General features: G+C 40.4%; 2 protein-coding genes and 2 long non-coding RNA genes across 5 annotated transcripts; all 4 read right to left on the bottom strand.

Moving 5' to 3' along the window:
- On the bottom strand, positions 1-1606 carry LOC125469277. Its single transcript, XR_007251621.1, has 3 exons — positions 1487-1606; positions 898-964; positions 1-61 (listed from the first exon to the last, which is right to left on the bottom strand). It is a non-coding gene; the product is annotated as an uncharacterized LOC125469277 (long non-coding RNA).
- Positions 1607-5049: 3443 nt separating this feature from the next.
- Positions 5050-6323, bottom strand: LOC125469250 (heterogeneous nuclear ribonucleoprotein U-like protein 1). The gene is made up of 2 exons (XM_048566344.1): positions 5522-6323; positions 5050-5105 (listed from the first exon to the last, which is right to left on the bottom strand). Exons 1-2 carry the CDS (start codon positions 6321-6323, stop codon positions 5050-5052), a joined length of 858 nt encoding a protein of 285 aa, XP_048422301.1.
- An 876-nt stretch (positions 6324-7199) lies between these two features.
- LOC125469278 lies at positions 7200-8805 on the bottom strand. The gene is made up of 3 exons (XR_007251622.1): positions 8686-8805; positions 8097-8163; positions 7200-7260 (listed from the first exon to the last, which is right to left on the bottom strand). It is a non-coding gene; the product is annotated as an uncharacterized LOC125469278 (long non-coding RNA).
- Positions 8806-11688: 2883 nt separating this feature from the next.
- LOC103961043 (elongation factor Ts, mitochondrial) lies at positions 11689-17051 on the bottom strand. 2 transcript variants are annotated; one of them, XM_009373553.3, is made up of 8 exons: positions 16676-17051; positions 16400-16572; positions 16056-16145; positions 15255-15429; positions 14930-15114; positions 13704-13829; positions 12716-12804; positions 11689-12057 (listed from the first exon to the last, which is right to left on the bottom strand). In XM_009373553.3, exons 1-8 carry the CDS (start codon positions 17031-17033, stop codon positions 12012-12014), a joined length of 1242 nt encoding a protein of 413 aa, XP_009371828.2. In that variant the 5' UTR covers positions 17034-17051; the 3' UTR covers positions 11689-12011. The 2 variants fall into 2 exon arrangements, with proteins under 2 accessions (XP_009371828.2, XP_048422244.1); XM_048566287.1 differs by lacking the exon at positions 16056-16145.
- Between the last annotated feature and the right edge of the window lie 311 nt (positions 17052-17362).

Below are 17362 nucleotides of genomic sequence, written 5' to 3'. Positions count from 1 at the left end.
CTGTCAGAAATGCCGGGACGCCCTCTGGGATAAACCACTGAACTTGCTAGACCACTAGAACCTGGAGGGGCGCAAAAACAAAAGCGTGAGTGGGCAAAAACAAAGCTCTTTGAAAACTCTTTAGCAAAATACATTCTAACCCCTCGCCGTAAAACCTGTATACTTCCCAGAAAATGAACATATATACGTATGTATAGGTATGTCAATCATGCTCCACATATGCCATTTATGCTCACAATATGCCATTCATGCTTGAGAATATGACACAACAGAATCTCATAATCAAATGTAAATGCTCAAGCGTAATTCACATCAATCACATATAAACTGGCAGCCGGGAGTCACCTAACGTGACCTGTACGGCTGCATATAGAGCTCTAAACTCAACTCAATATCTGAATCTGCACACGAGTCGGAACCACCTAACGTGGTCTGTACGACAAGACTGGGTGTAGTATATATACGCTCTAGTGCTACGATCACGTGAAGACTATGCGAATAATCGCGGTCACCTACGAGTCGGAACCACCTAATGTGGTCTGTACGACAAGGCTTGCACCTAACTTGGATCCAAGACGAGCGTGTGGTGCGGGTGAACATCACGTGAAGGACTATGCCCTGGCCCTGGGCGGGAGCACTAACACCGGGGTGCAGATTATGAGCTCTCTAAACATCTCAAACTACCATTGCATAACAACATAAATACCACTTACCTGGCACTTACCTGTGCGTCCACAGCACCAAATACACATTTATAACTGTATGCCGTTACTAATGCATGTAATGATGCATAAGTATTAATAATAAAATGTATGGCATAAAACAATAACCTTTTCTATTTAATTTCTGGGAATATAAATGTATATAGGTATATACGGAAAACAAAAGCCCACTCACTGGTAATTAGAAGGGTCGTAGCCCCCCTGCCTCGAGTGTGTACGCTCGTCTTCGGAAAACGAATCACCTATACGCAACAAAGTTACGAAAATATTAATTTAAAAGCACCTAAGCAACTTCTCGTAATAACTTCTCATACATTGCTCAAATTGGACAATTGAATATACCAACGTGATCTACACAACCTCAGGATCACACCCATATTTTTAAAATAATTTTTGGACCACGCACGTGCCCCCACGCGCCTGAACAGTCACTGACCCACGCGCCCCCACGCGCAGTCACGTGCACTGCACACTGACGGTGTCAACAGACGCCGTCAGGAATATTCCGTTAACCTTAACTGACGCCGTTAACTGACGCCGTCACTGCCGTTAGGAATATTCCGTTAAACTTAACGGAATATTCTTCTTTCTTCTCCGGCCAGTCGCCGTCGCCGGCGCCGTCGCCGGAAAACTGGGAATTTTTCAAACCTTGTTTTCTCCTTCGTTTTTCAACCAAATTTCACGTTCTTTATACCAAAATGAAGCCTAGGACTAGTAGAACAACGTTAGACTAGTTTTAAGGCCTAAAAACCATGAAATCTCACCTGTCTTCAAGGTCAAAACTCGGCCAACTTTGCACAGGACGATCGTGACGTCCAAATTCACCCAACGAACCACTCCCAAGCTCCTTGGGACCTCACAAACACATCTACAAGCTTAGAAATTCCAAAAACACACTAGTTTAGGTTTGCATGAACAGTGCAATAATCGGACCTCGTTGAAACTACGTGAAAACGTTCGAATTCTTACCTGGAATTGGTATGGTTGTGTTCCTCACAACCTCACGAGTTCAATGGTGTAATTGGTTCCTGGATTGGTGAAGGTTTGAGTATATGTGTGTGTTGTCTGTGTGTAGAAGAAGAAGAAGAAGAGAGGAAATGGACTCGGGGAGAGAGAGAGAGAGAGAGAGAGAGAGAAGACAGAGTGAGGGAATGAGAGAGGGAATCCCGGGAAAGTGAGGGTGATGTGTGAGTGTGTGTGTGGTCCTACAACACAACACTACACAAAACTACACGTAAACGAATAGATTAGGGGTAAAATCGTAATTTCCAAATGTACATTTCAGGACGGGCTGTTACAACCTACCCTCCTTAATAGAATTTCGTCCCGAAATTCAAAATAACCACATAACCCCTAGTGATTGAAAAACAATCTAGGATACAAATCCCTCATTCGTTCTTCTGTCTCCCAAGTAGCTTCTTCAACCGAGTGATTCCTCCACAAGACTTTCACCAAATTCACCGTCTTGTTCCTCAGAACCTTCTCTTTCCAATCCAAGATCGTTAACGGTTCCTCGTCGTACGTCAAATCTGGATTTATCTCTAACGGTTGAGGAGGTATCACATGCAACGGATCGGCAACATAATGTCGGAGCATAGACACGTGAAAAACGTTATGCACTTTAGCCAACTCCGGAGGCAACTCCAACCTGTAAGCTACCTCACCAACTCGTTCTGTGACCGTGTACGGTCCAATGTACCTGGGACTCAACTTCCCTTTCTTTCCAAACCGCACAACACCTCTCCACGGTGAAAGCTTCAGAAATACCCAATCTCCGACCTTATACGTTCTGTCCGTAGCATGTCGATCTGCTAAACTTTTCTGCCTGTCCTGAGCTGCTTTCAGGTTAGACCTAATTACCTGAATATTTTGAGTAGTCTCCTCAACAATCTCCGGACCTACTAAGACTCTTTCGCCAACCTCTGACCAACACAACGGAGTGCGACAAGATCTACCATACAAGGCTTCAAATGGCGCCATGCCAATGCTCGTATGGAAACTGTTGTTGTAAGCAAATTCCATCAAATCCAACCGTTGGTGCCAAGCATCACTGAACTGTAACACTGATGCTCGCAGCATATCTTCCAAGGTCTGAATAGTTCTCTCGGATTGTCCGTCCGTCTGTGGATGATACGCCGTACTGTAAAGTAGTCTCGTACCCAAAGCTTCCTGAAAAGCTACCCAAAACTTCGATGTGAATCGTGGATCACGATCCGAGACAATACTTACAGGGACACCATGGTATTTTACAACCCTTGAGATAAACAATTCTGCTAACCGGCTCAAAGAATACTTCTCTCTCACTGGAATGAAATGTGCCGACTTAGTGAGCCGATCAACGATCACCCAAATGCCATCAAAGCCATTATGTGTACGCGGCAACTTGTACACAAAATCCATAGTGATATTTTCCCACTTCCACTCTGGAACGGGAAGCGGCTGCAACAATCCAAACGGCTTCTTTCTTTCTGCTTTAACCTGCTGACAAACAGCACAACTGCTCACATACTCAGCTATCTCCCTTTTTATACCCGGCCAATAGTAAAATGGTCGAATGGTATGATACATTTTAGTTGCCCCTGGGTGCATGGCATAAGCCGAGATATGTGCTTCATCGAGAATTTCCTTCTTCAAATCCACATTACTAGGCACGAACATTCTACCCTCTAACATCAACATGCCATCAGAATCACGAACTCTGAGGTCTCGCCTCCTTCCTTGATCTCGAGCTCGAATTAGTTCTTGAGTCTGTTTATCAGCTACTTGAGCTTCAAGCACCCGATCAACTAAGATTGGCCTAACTTGAAAATTAGCAAGTAACGCCACTTCTCGATCTTCTGCTTCTAACCTTACTCCCGTAGCACGCAAGTCTACCAAAAGAGGAATACGACTAGCGTACAACGCATTAATACGGCCATGTGACTTCCTGCTAAGTGCGTCGGCTACTACGTTCGCACGACCTGGGTGATAATCAATCGTGCAATCGTAATCGCTGAGCAACTCCAACCACCTCCGTTGACGAAGATTTAGTTCCTTCTGGGTGAAGAGATACTGAAGACTCTTGTGATCTGTGAAGATCCTACACTTCTCTCCGTAAAGATAATGTCTCCACAACTTCAACGCAAAGATGATAGCAGCCAACTCCAAATCATGTGTAGGGTAATTCGTCTCATGGGTTTTCAACTGCCGCGAAGCATAAGCAATCACCCTACCATGCTGCATCAATACACATCCCAGACCATTCAAGGAAGCATCACTATAAACCTCGAAATCACCACTATCGTCCGGAAGTGCCAAAACAGGTGCATTAGTAAGACAATGCTTCAACTGCTGGAAACTTTGCTCACACTTATCATTCCACTCAAACTTAACATCTTTCCTTGTTAACCTCGTCAGTGGCAAGGCAATCACCGAAAAATCCTTAACGAATCTCCGATAATATCCCGTCAAACCGATGAAACTTCTTACCTCAGTGACGGTTCGTGGTTGCTCCCAACTCTCCACAGCTGCAACCTTTTGAGGATCAACAAGAATACCTTGAGCAGAAATGATGTGCCCCAAAAATGCGACTTGATCTAACCAGAACTGGCACTTGCTAAACTTAGCATACAATTGGTGTTCCCTCAACCTCTTCAACACCAAAGTAAGATGTCGAACATGCTCTGCTTTGGACTTAGAATACACCAGAATATCGTCAATGAAGACAATAACAAATCTATCCAGGTAAGGCTGGAATACCCGGTTCATCAAATCCATAAAAGCTGCTGGTGCATTCGTCAATCCAAATGGCATAACTAGAAACTCATAATGACCGTAACGAGTCCTGAACGCCGTCTTAGGAACATCATCCCTACTAATCTTCAGCTGATAGTACCCAGACCTCAAGTCTATCTTAGAAAATACACAAGCACCTCTCAGTTGATCAAACAAATCGTCGATACGAGGCAATGGATAACGGTTTTTAATCGTCACCCGATTCAATTGTCTGTAGTCGATACACAGCCTCAAAGTCCCATCTTTCTTTCTCACAAACAACACTGGAGCTCCCCAAGGTGAAGTACTAGGCTGAATAAATCCCTTATCCACTAATTCCTGTAACTGCACTTTCAATTCCCTTAACTCAGCAGGAGCCATACGATAAGGAGTCAAAGAAATAGGATTGGTACCTGGAAGCAACTCAATATTGAACTCCACATCTCGATCTGGGGGTAAACCCGGTAAATCCTCAGGAAAAACATCAGGGAAGTGTCTAACCACTCTCACATCCTCAATTCTGCTAGGAACGGTCTCCTCTAGCACCACATGAGCTAGATACCCCTGACAACCTTTAGACAACATCTTTTTCGCTCGCAAAGCCGAAATAACGCCGTGTCTTACTCCGCTCTGCTCACCCACCAAAGTAACCTCAGGTAATCCAGGACGGTGAAACGTAACTACTTTCCCGTAACAATCAATGTTAGCACGATAGAAGTGCAACCAATTCGTGCCCAAAATCACATCAAAATCGACAATATCTAACGGGATAAGATCAGCGGGCATAACAACACCCTCTACTATCACTGGACATCCTGGGTACATACAATCTACAACACATCTCTCTCCTCTAGGCATAGCGAACTCTAAATCGTACCCTAGAGGTGTGGGGCGAGGTTGCGTTACTTGAGCAAATGTATGAGAAATAACGGAATGTGTAGCTCCACAATCAATTAAAACTCTAGCAAAATAACCAAGAATATTTAACGTACCCATTATCAAGTCCGGGTTGTTCTGAGCATCCTGCAGGGAAATATTGTGAATACGCCCCTGGCCCTGCTGTCGTCCTCCACGACCTCTGCTCGCATGAACACCGCGACCTTGAGCTCCACGCCCCTGACTGGGCTGACCCATCTGTCTCGAAGATCCTGCACTACTAGTGGCATTCTCACTCTGCTGATATTGTCCTCCTTGGTACCACTGAGAACCACCTGTAGGAGCTGGAGGATACGGCAAGTAGTTGCTGGGATACATGGGATAACCACCTTGTGAATACGGATCCTGGGGGTACTGATACGGTCCCGGGGCATAGGGAACAGCATCACCCTGATAGTGATAGGCACCACCTCTACCTGCTTGACCATAATTACTCGGACCCTGGATTTGCAGAATCGGTGCAGGTGGCGGCATAACGGTCTGCTGCGGCTTCTGCTGCTGACCCTGAGGACAATTCACCGCTCGATGTCCCATCTGTCCACACGTGAAACAACCACCGCTGCCACGTCTGCACTCGCCGAAATGTCGGTTATTACATCTATGGCAAAATGGAACTCGGTTTCGGCCACCATCACCTTGTCTCTGGCCTCGAGCACCTCCATAAAACCTACCTCCACGTCCTTGTCCAGAGGCACTGAAACCACCACTAGACGAACTTGAACTTGCACCACCCCTTTTGAAGTTCTGAGTTTGGCGAGGCCCCAGCGATGTTTGACCTTTTCCTTTGTCGTCTTTCTTCTGATTGCCGTTTTTCTCTTCGTCACTATCACTTGACATATTCTCTGAGTCCTCAACCCTCAATAGTATTTCATAGAACTCCTGGTAGGACTCACAGTGAGTAGTAGTCACCATAGAACGCCATTTCTTCTTAGTGCCCAAGCGAAAACGACGAAGCATCTCGGCCGGATTACCAGCGACATCAGGATAGTAACGAGACAAATCAGTGAACTTACGATAATACTCGTTAGCCGTCATCTTTCGCTGTTTCAACTCAGTGAATTCCTGTTTCTTACGGTCGATATACTCAGGGGGTACAAATCTCCTCTGAAACACATCCTTGAAAACATTCCAATCGGTTCTCTGAGCTGGAGTCAACCTACGAAGTTCTTGCTCCCACCAAGCTGCAGACTCCATCTCCAGAAACCATGACGTTGTCTCGACCCACCTTTCCATAGGAAGGTTCCCCTGGTTATGCAACACACGGAAAGTCTTCTCTATGTGTTCTAACCAACGTTCTGCGCCTTCATGACCCTCGTTACCTTTAAACTTATCCAACTTCAGGTTATACATAGTCTCCAGAGGAGTCCTCTGGGGAGGGCGCATCACTGTTTGAAGGGCTGTAGCAATCACTTCCCCCAACTGAGTAAGATCAGGGAAACTAGGCTCATCTGAGCGACGTGGTTCCCGACGAGGCGGCATGATTCTGACAGAAGACACCAACTATTAGAATACTCACAAAGACACAGGACTGCCAAACCTAGGCTCTGATACCAAGCTGACACACCCCGACCGAGATCAGGGCGTGCTGGCCGTCACCCGAAGGTGACGTAACCATGTGCGCGTGCGGAAGCTAATAAGAAGGTAATATAAAAGTACGAATAAATAAAAACCTAATAGCATACAAAGTACTAGTGTATGTGAGACACAATTCAGAGCAATTCTACAACAGTCCAAAAGGAAAAGATACGATGTATTTACACCCGAAGGTGACCCTACAATGGTGAGTGTCTGTCAGAAATGCCGGGACGCCCTCTGGGATAAACCACTGAACTTGCTAGACCACTAGAACCTGGAGGGGCGCAAAAACAAAAGCGTGAGTGGGCAAAAACAAAGCTCTTTGAAAACTCTTTAGCAAAATACATTCTAACCCCTCGCCGTAAAACCTGTATACTTCCCAGAAAATGAACATATATACGTATGTATAGGTATGTCAATCATGCTCCACATATGCCATTTATGCTCACAATATGCCATTCATGCTTGAGAATATGACACAACAGAATCTCATAATCAAATGTAAATGCTCAAGCGTAATTCACATCAATCACATATAAACTGGCAGCCGGGAGTCACCTAACGTGACCTGTACGGCTGCATATAGAGCTCTAAACTCAACTCAATATCTGAATCTGCACACGAGTCGGAACCACCTAACGTGGTCTGTACGACAAGACTGGGTGTAGTATATATACGCTCTAGTGCTACGATCACGTGAAGACTATGCGAATAATCGCGGTCACCTACGAGTCGGAACCACCTAATGTGGTCTGTACGACAAGGCTTGCACCTAACTTGGATCCAAGACGAGCGTGTGGTGCGGGTGAACATCACGTGAAGGACTATGCCCTGGCCCTGGGCGGGAGCACTAACACCGGGGTGCAGATTATGAGCTCTCTAAACATCTCAAACTACCATTGCATAACAACATAAATACCACTTACCTGGCACTTACCTGTGCGTCCACAGCACCAAATACACATTTATAACTGTATGCCGTTACTAATGCATGTAATGATGCATAAGTATTAATAATAAAATGTATGGCATAAAACAATAACCTTTTCTATTTAATTTCTGGGAATATAAATGTATATAGGTATATACGGAAAACAAAAGCCCACTCACTGGTAATTAGAAGGGTCGTAGCCCCCCTGCCTCGAGTGTGTACGCTCGTCTTCGGAAAACGAATCACCTATACGCAACAAAGTTACGAAAATATTAATTTAAAAGCACCTAAGCAACTTCTCGTAATAACTTCTCATACATTGCTCAAATTGGACAATTGAATATACCAACGTGATCTACACAACCTCAGGATCACACCCATATTTTTAAAATAATTTTTGGACCACGCACGCGCCCCCACGCGCCTGAACAGTCACTGACCCACGCGCCCCCACGCGCAGTCACGTGCACTGCACACTGACGGTGTCAACAGACGCCGTCAGGAATATTCCGTTAACCTTAACTGACGCCGTTAACTGACGCCGTCACTGCCGTTAGGAATATTCCGTTAAACTTAACGGAATATTCTTCTTTCTTCTCCGGCCAGTCGCCGTCGCCGGCGCCGTCGCCGGAAAACTGGGAATTTTTCAAACCTTGTTTTCTCCTTCGTTTTTCAACCAAATTTCACGTTCTTTATACCAAAATGAAGCCTAGGACTAGTAGAACAACGTTAGACTAGTTTTAAGGCCTAAAAACCATGAAATCTCACCTGTCTTCAAGGTCAAAACTCGGCCAACTTTGCACAGGACGATCGTGACGTCCAAATTCACCCAACGAACCACTCCCAAGCTCCTTGGGACCTCACAAACACATCTACAAGCTTAGAAATTCCAAAAACACACTAGTTTAGGTTTGCATGAACAGTGCAATAATCGGACCTCGTTGAAACTACGTGAAAACGTTCGAATTCTTACCTGGAATTGGTATGGTTGTGCTCCTCACAACCTCACGAGTTCAATGGTGTAATTGGTTCCTGGATTGGTGAAGGTTTGAGTATATGTGTGTGTTGTCTGTGTGTAGAAGAAGAAGAAGAAGAGAGGAAATGGACTCGGGGAGAGAGAGAGAGAGAGAGAGAGAGAGAAGACAGAGTGAGGGAATGAGGGAGGGAATCCCGGGAAAGTGAGGGTGATGTGTGAGTGTGTGTGTGGTCCTACAACACAACACTACACAAAACTACACGTAAACGAATAGATTAGGGGTAAAATCGTAATTTCCAAATGTACGTTTCGCGACGGGCTGTTACATATGGGTTCTAAAATCATGGTAGATCAAAACCCAAAACAGTTCAACCATTTACTACATGATTTTGTAGAAACACATTCTTAAGTGTATAAAATAGGAAAGTTTCTTTGTTGGATTGGAAGTAAACGGATCTAAATTGATAAGCAAAGCATTCATGATTAAACCTAATATTTAATTACGAAATTGGTCTTATATCTGATTAACTCTTATTATTTTTTAAAATAATACTCCATTTAATATTAAATATTGTTTTTCTTTTTAATGATTTTTATAGGATGGTGCTATCCATGCATCAATTTTTACTTCTCACATATCCTTTGTAAATTTTTGTCCTTTGATTTTCTTCAATTCATTCTATTTAATGGCCGAAATTTGAGAAAGATGTGTATGAGGTATAAAAAAAGTGTGCAAATAGTACCATTCTTTTTATGTTGGTTGACAAAATATGGCGCATTTTAACTATGGTATTAGAGTTGCTTTCCATCTCATAAAAACACCTTTTCCTGTCTCCCTCTTATTGGACTACATCTCACTCTTTGGTATAGCCTTTGAGTGCCAGTGTGGGATATACATCTGTTTTGCTTGCATGCCTACAACATTCCAACGTTAATAACACAAAATTCGAAAAACACTTTACTGCTTACATGCAAGGTTCTAAAAAACGTTAGTCGCTAGTCGGACAGCGGACTGGCGCCTAGCGCCTAGGTGGCTAGGCGGGTCTAGGCGGATTTAGATAAATTTCTTGTATATCTTGTAAATAAGTGCATATTGACACTTATAAAAATTAAACTTGTATGAAATTCATAGATAAGATAATAAAAGAATAACAAAATGCAAAAAGAATATCCAACAAGTCCAAAATTTAAAAACACATTAAGCATATATGCCATAGAACCATAGTGATGAGTATTGTAGGATGACACATGTACAATAAGTTCACAATTTAAAACCACATAAAATGCAAAATAGGAGGAAAATAAGGAAATATAGTAATGTAGATAGGATTTTTTTTTTAATTAAAAATAAAATAAAATAAAATAAAAAACCCTTCCTAACCGCCTCGCCCGCCTAGAGTCCAACTGATTTTTCCAATCGATTTGCAAGAAAACGGCTCGGGTCACCACCGTCCAATGCCTAGGCCGTTTTTTAGAACATTGCTTACATGTAAAAAGAATTATTTCTTATTTTATGCATACGTAATTTATAGCTAAGAAAGAATAACTCATCGAATGCCATGAACCAAGCAATGCTCTACCTAAGACCTAGATTCCACCATTACTTTTAGTCATATTTGTTGATACAACAATAAATTAATACAAAAGGTGAGAAAATAAATTGGTATCAAACTTGATATCTACTAGATTCAAACTTAAACCCTCTCATTTACAAATGAAGAGAAATACTACTAGATCGTAATACTAAATGACTTACTTTGGTGCTTTTAAGTTAACCAAAATCGATAGATTTTGTTAGATTAGGAGTTAGATTAACCACCGACGAGGTTTGAGCACACTTTGTCATGCAAGGATCCAACACATTTTCACCACTGTAGTAAAAGACCACTTTTAGTGAAAATAGTTCACTCAATACACTATAGCCTCATTTGTTGTAGAGGGTTGATTAACGTGATAACTCACTATATTCAAGATGCAATGAAGGAAGTTAATGAAAAAATTGCTCCAACTTGAAAATGAAAGAAGGATTATTGTTTAAGAAAACTTATTCATTACAATCCCCTAAAATGATAGAATTAGACAGAATAAATTTCCTTCACATCTAATTTCTTATCTCTTCAAACGAAAAATCATTCACCTTCAGTTTCAACATCCCTTCAATTTTCTAAGTTACCCAATCCAATCATACATAAGAGTATCTCCAATGGAGTCCCTAAATAGGGACAACCATCGTATAAAATGGGTATAAAACATATATAGGGACAAAATGAATCGAAAAGTGAGTCCCTAATGTATAGGCACTCACCGAATACATAGTGTATATCCTTACATATAGGTATTGTATAAGAACAACCTTGAGTAGAAAACGAGACCCACAATCTTAATTGTAGCTTTCAATGCTTTTAATTTTAATGCTTTTAATTAATTAAAAAAAGTTGACATAAGCAAAAAAATGCGCACCTAATCAAATTATCACGTAAAACCATAACAACTTCAAATTTAGGGATTCTACTATAAGAACCCCACCATTGTTGGCAATATTCCTTTAGGGACACAAAGATTCCCTTTTAAGTCCTTAAATAAGTATTCAAAAGTGGTGGTGGGAGTCCCTAAATAGGGACTTCCATTGAAGATGCTCTAAGGCCTATATATTCACATACCTTTAAATTTTTACTATTACTAAGGGGAGGGGGATAATTCGAAACTACTAAATTAATTTGGGAAAAGAAGCATTTAGAACCCGAGAAGCATGGGTATAAACCCAATACCCTGTCCACTAAATATGAGATAGTAAATAGGTCAATATTAACCATTGGGGTTTCCATTATTACTATCTTTTTTGTTGGCAAAAGGTTAAATAATCTCACATCCGTCGCAAAATTTGTAAGTGGCACTTCAAACTCTCAATACATCAGAGCCTGCAAACATCAATCCAACAAAAATACCTCATTCGGACATTGCCATAACTACCGTTTGTGAGCACAAGCATGCTGTTTGTAAGATCTCAGACTCAGAGCATTAGGACCTGCAAAAATCAAGAGACACAAACCCGATCCCATTTCTAAGGGTCCGTTTGAAACTAAACTCTACTTTTCCATGGTGAACGTCCCCCATTTCCTCAAATAGCCTGAGCCACATGTTCCGATGTACTAGATGCTTCTAGCCTGCAAGTACATATAATCAGTAACACAATCATCAGACGAGGACTTTTTGTTGCTCATATAGACCAAAAATAATTAGTACACAAAGTAAGCCACATATAGACCAACTGTACGTACGGTGTCCAAATGTTTAATAATGTACGTCATACTATACAACTGCTTAGAGTTGATCAGGTATAAAATGCAGCCTACTAAATATCAACCAGCATTTGATAACCATAGTTTTCGGATTCGGTGGATGAGATTATTGGCTTATATGCACAAAGGAAATATGGAAACCTTTCAGCTCCCACCCAAGGATTTTTTAATAATGAAGTTAGATCGAACATCAACGGTCAATTACTTCTGAGAGTATTTAGGATGAATGTGAAGCATAGAATCCATTGCTGTGATCCCAACCACATTCATGTTGACACAGTAGTTCAACGATAAAAGCCAAATCAGACAACAAAACTCCCAGTAGTTATAACTAGGTAAAACAACAATTATGAAGATGATAACCGCAACAATGTTAACGTTCCTGATCATGATAGATGAAGTCGATAACAGGATACTATGAAATATGGCCATTAGTCTAGGCACCAATCAATTATGTTACTATAGCAATGTCAAAATCATAATAAGACAGGAAAAGCATAAACTATAAGCAAAGAATTTCTACCTCTGAATTCCTTCTCCCACTTCCATCCTGAAAAAGCTCTCAATCTTCACAGGTGATCCGACTTCCTTAGACAGATTTTCTAAAAGTTTCTGCAGATAAGTTGTAAGACACGAGTCAGCAAATGCACAACATAGCTTGTACATGCAGGTACCATTTTACAAACGACAAGCAACTAAGATACTACAAGTACATCAAAATAAACCCAGCTAACAATTCCCTGACATTCCTCAAAAAGCAAGGAGGGTGAAGTTCAACAAATAGATATGAAGAAATTTGGGGTAGGCAAAGGCCTAACCTGATCTGACATACCACTGCTGTTTAGTATGTGTGCATGCATGAATGAAATATTTTGTATATGTATACATGGACTCATGCATTTATGTATGTAAATCAATGATGGATAACTGTTTTTCCATGGTATTTACAAGCATGATGTATGTGTACCTGGATTACAAAAAAACAACATGAATTTACACATTTTTGTATGTACTTTTATGAATACAACAGTTAGATTTCCATATATTCATACAAGTTTACACATTTTCCAGGCACAAGTTCTCATTAGATATTATCAACACAAAGAACTTAGAATGGGAGAAATAGAATCCTCTGCTGATCCTGTTGATCTTGATCTTGTTCTTATGTCTAAAACAATTCCAGTTTGAAGGTTAAGGGTTGAGGATTTTGGATTCAGAGTTGGAACATTTATGACATAAACACAAGAATACCAGAAAGATCAATAGGGGATCTGGACTAACAAAATGCACAGTGGGAAAACAAAATTCTTGTTATGTTTGAAACTCAAGTTTTACAAGGTGCAGTTAGTGTAATTCTTTTCTTCCTTTTCATTTACACACTTTTGCTTCATTCTTTACAATTCCAACGTTTTTTAGATAATAAATACATTTTATCTTATCATTGAAATTCTTTAGAGTATATCACTATATCTAACAAAATTTTAAAATAAAACAGTACAACAATTGTGCACCTTTATGGTTATGGTATCGCCCATAATAAACTTCTGCTCCATAAGGACAACTTCCTCATAGTACTTGCGCAAGCGACCTTCCACCATTTTCTCTATTGCCATTTGAGACTTCCCTGTACTTTCAGCCTGACATCAATAGAAAACAAATGTTATTACTACTGGCTAGTAGGTGGTTATTAGAAGCAGTAATTGGTATAAACACTTGCAATAAGAGAGTTTATTTCTTTTCTCTATATATACAGATGAAAGGGATCAGCACAATCATTGGTGAAACATCACCATCAACTGAGAATGAGGATCAAGCTGAGTGTGAACTGTGAAGTACAGTAAAAGAGCATACATGTTGATGTCCCCAAGACTACCTAATAAACTCTAGTACTGTGGTGAAGCGACATGTTTAGCCAATAATGAAATAGAAAGAAAGAGAATGGCTTCCACATTACCACTATGCTTAATTTCTCAACAAATCTGAAAAGTTACTTGTCAATAGCAAAATTTCTTTTTTGGTCAATAATGCTGCTTTGCAGTTGATGTCTCATACATAAAAAAATCTTTATGCTCTATTCGTAGCAAGAAATCATAAATATTTGTTTCGCGACCACGGTGTGCTGCTAATTTGGTGAAAAAGACCACTTAGCCACAAACATTTTGGAGTAATGATGCAAAGTTCAATTGAAAAAAGTTAAATTTCGCAAAAATTTCCATTAGCGGTAATGTTTGGTGTCCCTTCTAGCTTTGACAAAATGCATCTATATTTTCTGGTTTACAAAATAAATATCAAATTATCAAAGCTTCTGTTATGCTCATTTCAGGAGAAAATTGTTTTTGAACCTCAGTAATTGATAACTCAATGGATAGCGAACTACCAGCATTAAGTTGATCCAAAAAGATGGATTTTCGGTGATTTCTTACCCACTGTAGGAATTAGTAATCCCAAAAATGGTGACCCATAAAAACATGAAATCAAGAAGTTCAAGGAAGTTATTAGATGGCTAAAAGTATTACACAACTAACCTGATGTTACAAAAGGACAATTGATAGATAGAATTGAATGACAAAAATTCATTAAATTAGAATCCTACATCGTGTTATAAACAAATAGAAAGGCGATATCTACATGTAATTAGATAAATTTAGACTTGCTTGACAGAGATCACCATTCAATTCATGTTTACAATATTGCTAAGAGGAGGGTATATTAAAGAAAACGTGATATCACTAAGTACCTGAGACTTAAGAATTTCACGCTCACTTTCTAATGCATCAGAAGAAACGAGTTCCTTTGTTAAGAACAAAGGCTTCGCTGCCACCACATGCATTGCCAATTGTGAACCAATGCGCTGGATAGGATCCAATTGAGTAATTTTGTCCTCTACTGCAAGAGATAAAACTCCAGCAATACGACCTAAACCTGGAAATAGATAAAACATGACAACAAAGTGAAAAATGCTTTTCAACTCAGATATTTTTAGTCCTGCATCAAGATAGTATCTGAATGACTGGAACACATAGCATTTAAAGTCAATATTTTGCGTGCAGGTAAACACTTACCTGGTTGAGGACTTGTATGGAGGTAGGTAGAAACAACACCATGTGAAGATGTAGACATCACAATACCCCTTCTAAGTTTAACGTTTTCCCCCATTACTGCAGCTACTTCTGTAATTGCATTCTGAACAGTTGTTTCTCCACTAACTTTTGGATGTCCAAGATCTAACTTCAAGTCCTGGTAGGGATTGAACGACTTAAGAACAAGTTTCCAGGAATCCAATTCCAGTTAAAGTTGTAAAGAGGGATTGGAAATTAATTCAATTCAACTAATAGGTTTACTATAAGTTAACAAATATAATTTACTTCGGAAAATTATTAAGATCTCCGATTTCGATAATTGCATATTTAACTTACAACAAGCATAGAGTGCATTGCTATGGCTATAACTAGGTTTTATCAATACTTCGGGGTATATATAACAGTCGCCATTTTTCCTACTTTAAGGACAACTTTTCTCATTTCAGCCTTTTCTTTTGAAAAGAATCAAACTTTTTTATTCAACACAAAATGAATAAGATGCATCGAGCAGTGGAGAACGAATACACCAGAAATAGAAATATTATATCTCAGGTCTATTACAAAGATTAAGAGCAACCATAAATCAAGGTAAATGAACCATTATGGTTTCCACTCACTAAATCAAAGATCAGTGCATGATAATGTTCTTAAAAAGACTCATCATGTTAGTGGCAGAGCAATCATAATAACATTGAAGACTAGGAAATTGCATATTGATTCTAGACCAACATATGAAAAGTTGAAAACAATAACACTACTAATAAAGCAATGCAAAATGCTTACCTCCAAATCCTTGGAGGCAATGTTTAAGACCCCAGAAACCAGTTGAGAAGAACATTCAACCAGCAACGCTTTCTTTGCTAAAGCTAAGGCCTATAAGAACGGTAGAATCGATTATTTATGAGCTCCAACGTCTAGCAAATTTGTGATATATTCAAAATGAAAGACGATAAGAATGGAGTGTAAATGTTCGAGGAAAAAACCAATGGAAATTACTTTATTTCTTATGAAAACAAAAACCATTGGTGAGAATGGTCCTAAATGAAAGTACGCAACCATATACTTACAATAACAACTAATCAAATAGAACTCAAAAACTATGGAGGAATCATATCAGTCACACTAACCAAGTATTGAAAGATATCATTTCGAGCAACAAAGTCAGTCTCACAGTTAAGTTCAATAACAGCAGCCTTGTTCTCATTCTGAGCCAGTGCCAACAAGCCCTCGGCAGCCATCCGAGATGACTTTTTCGACGCCAAAACCTTCCCTCTCCTCCTCAATTCCTTCTGAGCAGCCTCTGCATTTCAATAAAGAAACCAACTTTAATAAGGATTAAAAAAAATACACAGATAACCGATTCAAATTAGCATAAACAAAAATGGGGAGAAAGGGGTTCTGACCAATGTCCCAATTGCTATCAATGAGAGCAGCCTTAACGTCTTTGATCGGCGCACTGGTTCGCTCCCTCAGCTGCTTAATGAGACTCATTTGATCAGCAGAAGAAGCTTCCACGCTGAAACCTCTAAGAAAGAGAGCAGACCCACATCGGGTACTGGCAAATTTCGGAGGAAATGAGGCCGGAATCTCCGCGGCGCGGGCAAATGAAGCCCTTTTGCTCGAAACCCAGGTAGAAAACCCCCGCCCATTAGCAGCAGAAGAAGCAGCGGAAGCTGTGGAAGAAGTATAGCTAGTGTTCGGCAGCACCCTGCTACACAGGATTGAACCCAGAGAACGCTTTGCACCTCCACGAAAAGCCATGAAAATAGTCTCTCCCCTTCACTCTAATCTAAAATTCAAAATTCAATCAGAAAATTGTCATACAACGGAAAATTCAAACTTTCTGAGATATTTTCCGTGAGATTTTCTGAGGAAACAAACAGAGAAAAGATAGAAGAACTGAAGCGAAAACTGACCTGACTAACGAAAGAAGGTGCGAACTCTGTTGCTACTGAAACAACTGCAGTTCAAAACGGTGATACAAAAGTTTGCGATGCAAAGTCTGCAGATACTCGCTGGGTTTTAGAGGCACCTCCATAGTGGGTCGGGTTTCCACCCGAATTTGATTCAAGTTTTCAAATTACTTTTGC

Source organism: the organism of the source record quoted next, unplaced genomic scaffold (assembly GCF_019419815.1).
Source record: "Pyrus x bretschneideri cultivar Hongxiangsu unplaced genomic scaffold, Pyrus_bretschneideri_v1 Contig41, whole genome shotgun sequence".
NCBI classification, from domain to species: Eukaryota; Viridiplantae; Streptophyta; class Magnoliopsida; order Rosales; family Rosaceae; genus Pyrus; species Pyrus x bretschneideri.
This window is presented reverse-complemented; position numbering and strand designations above follow the sequence as displayed.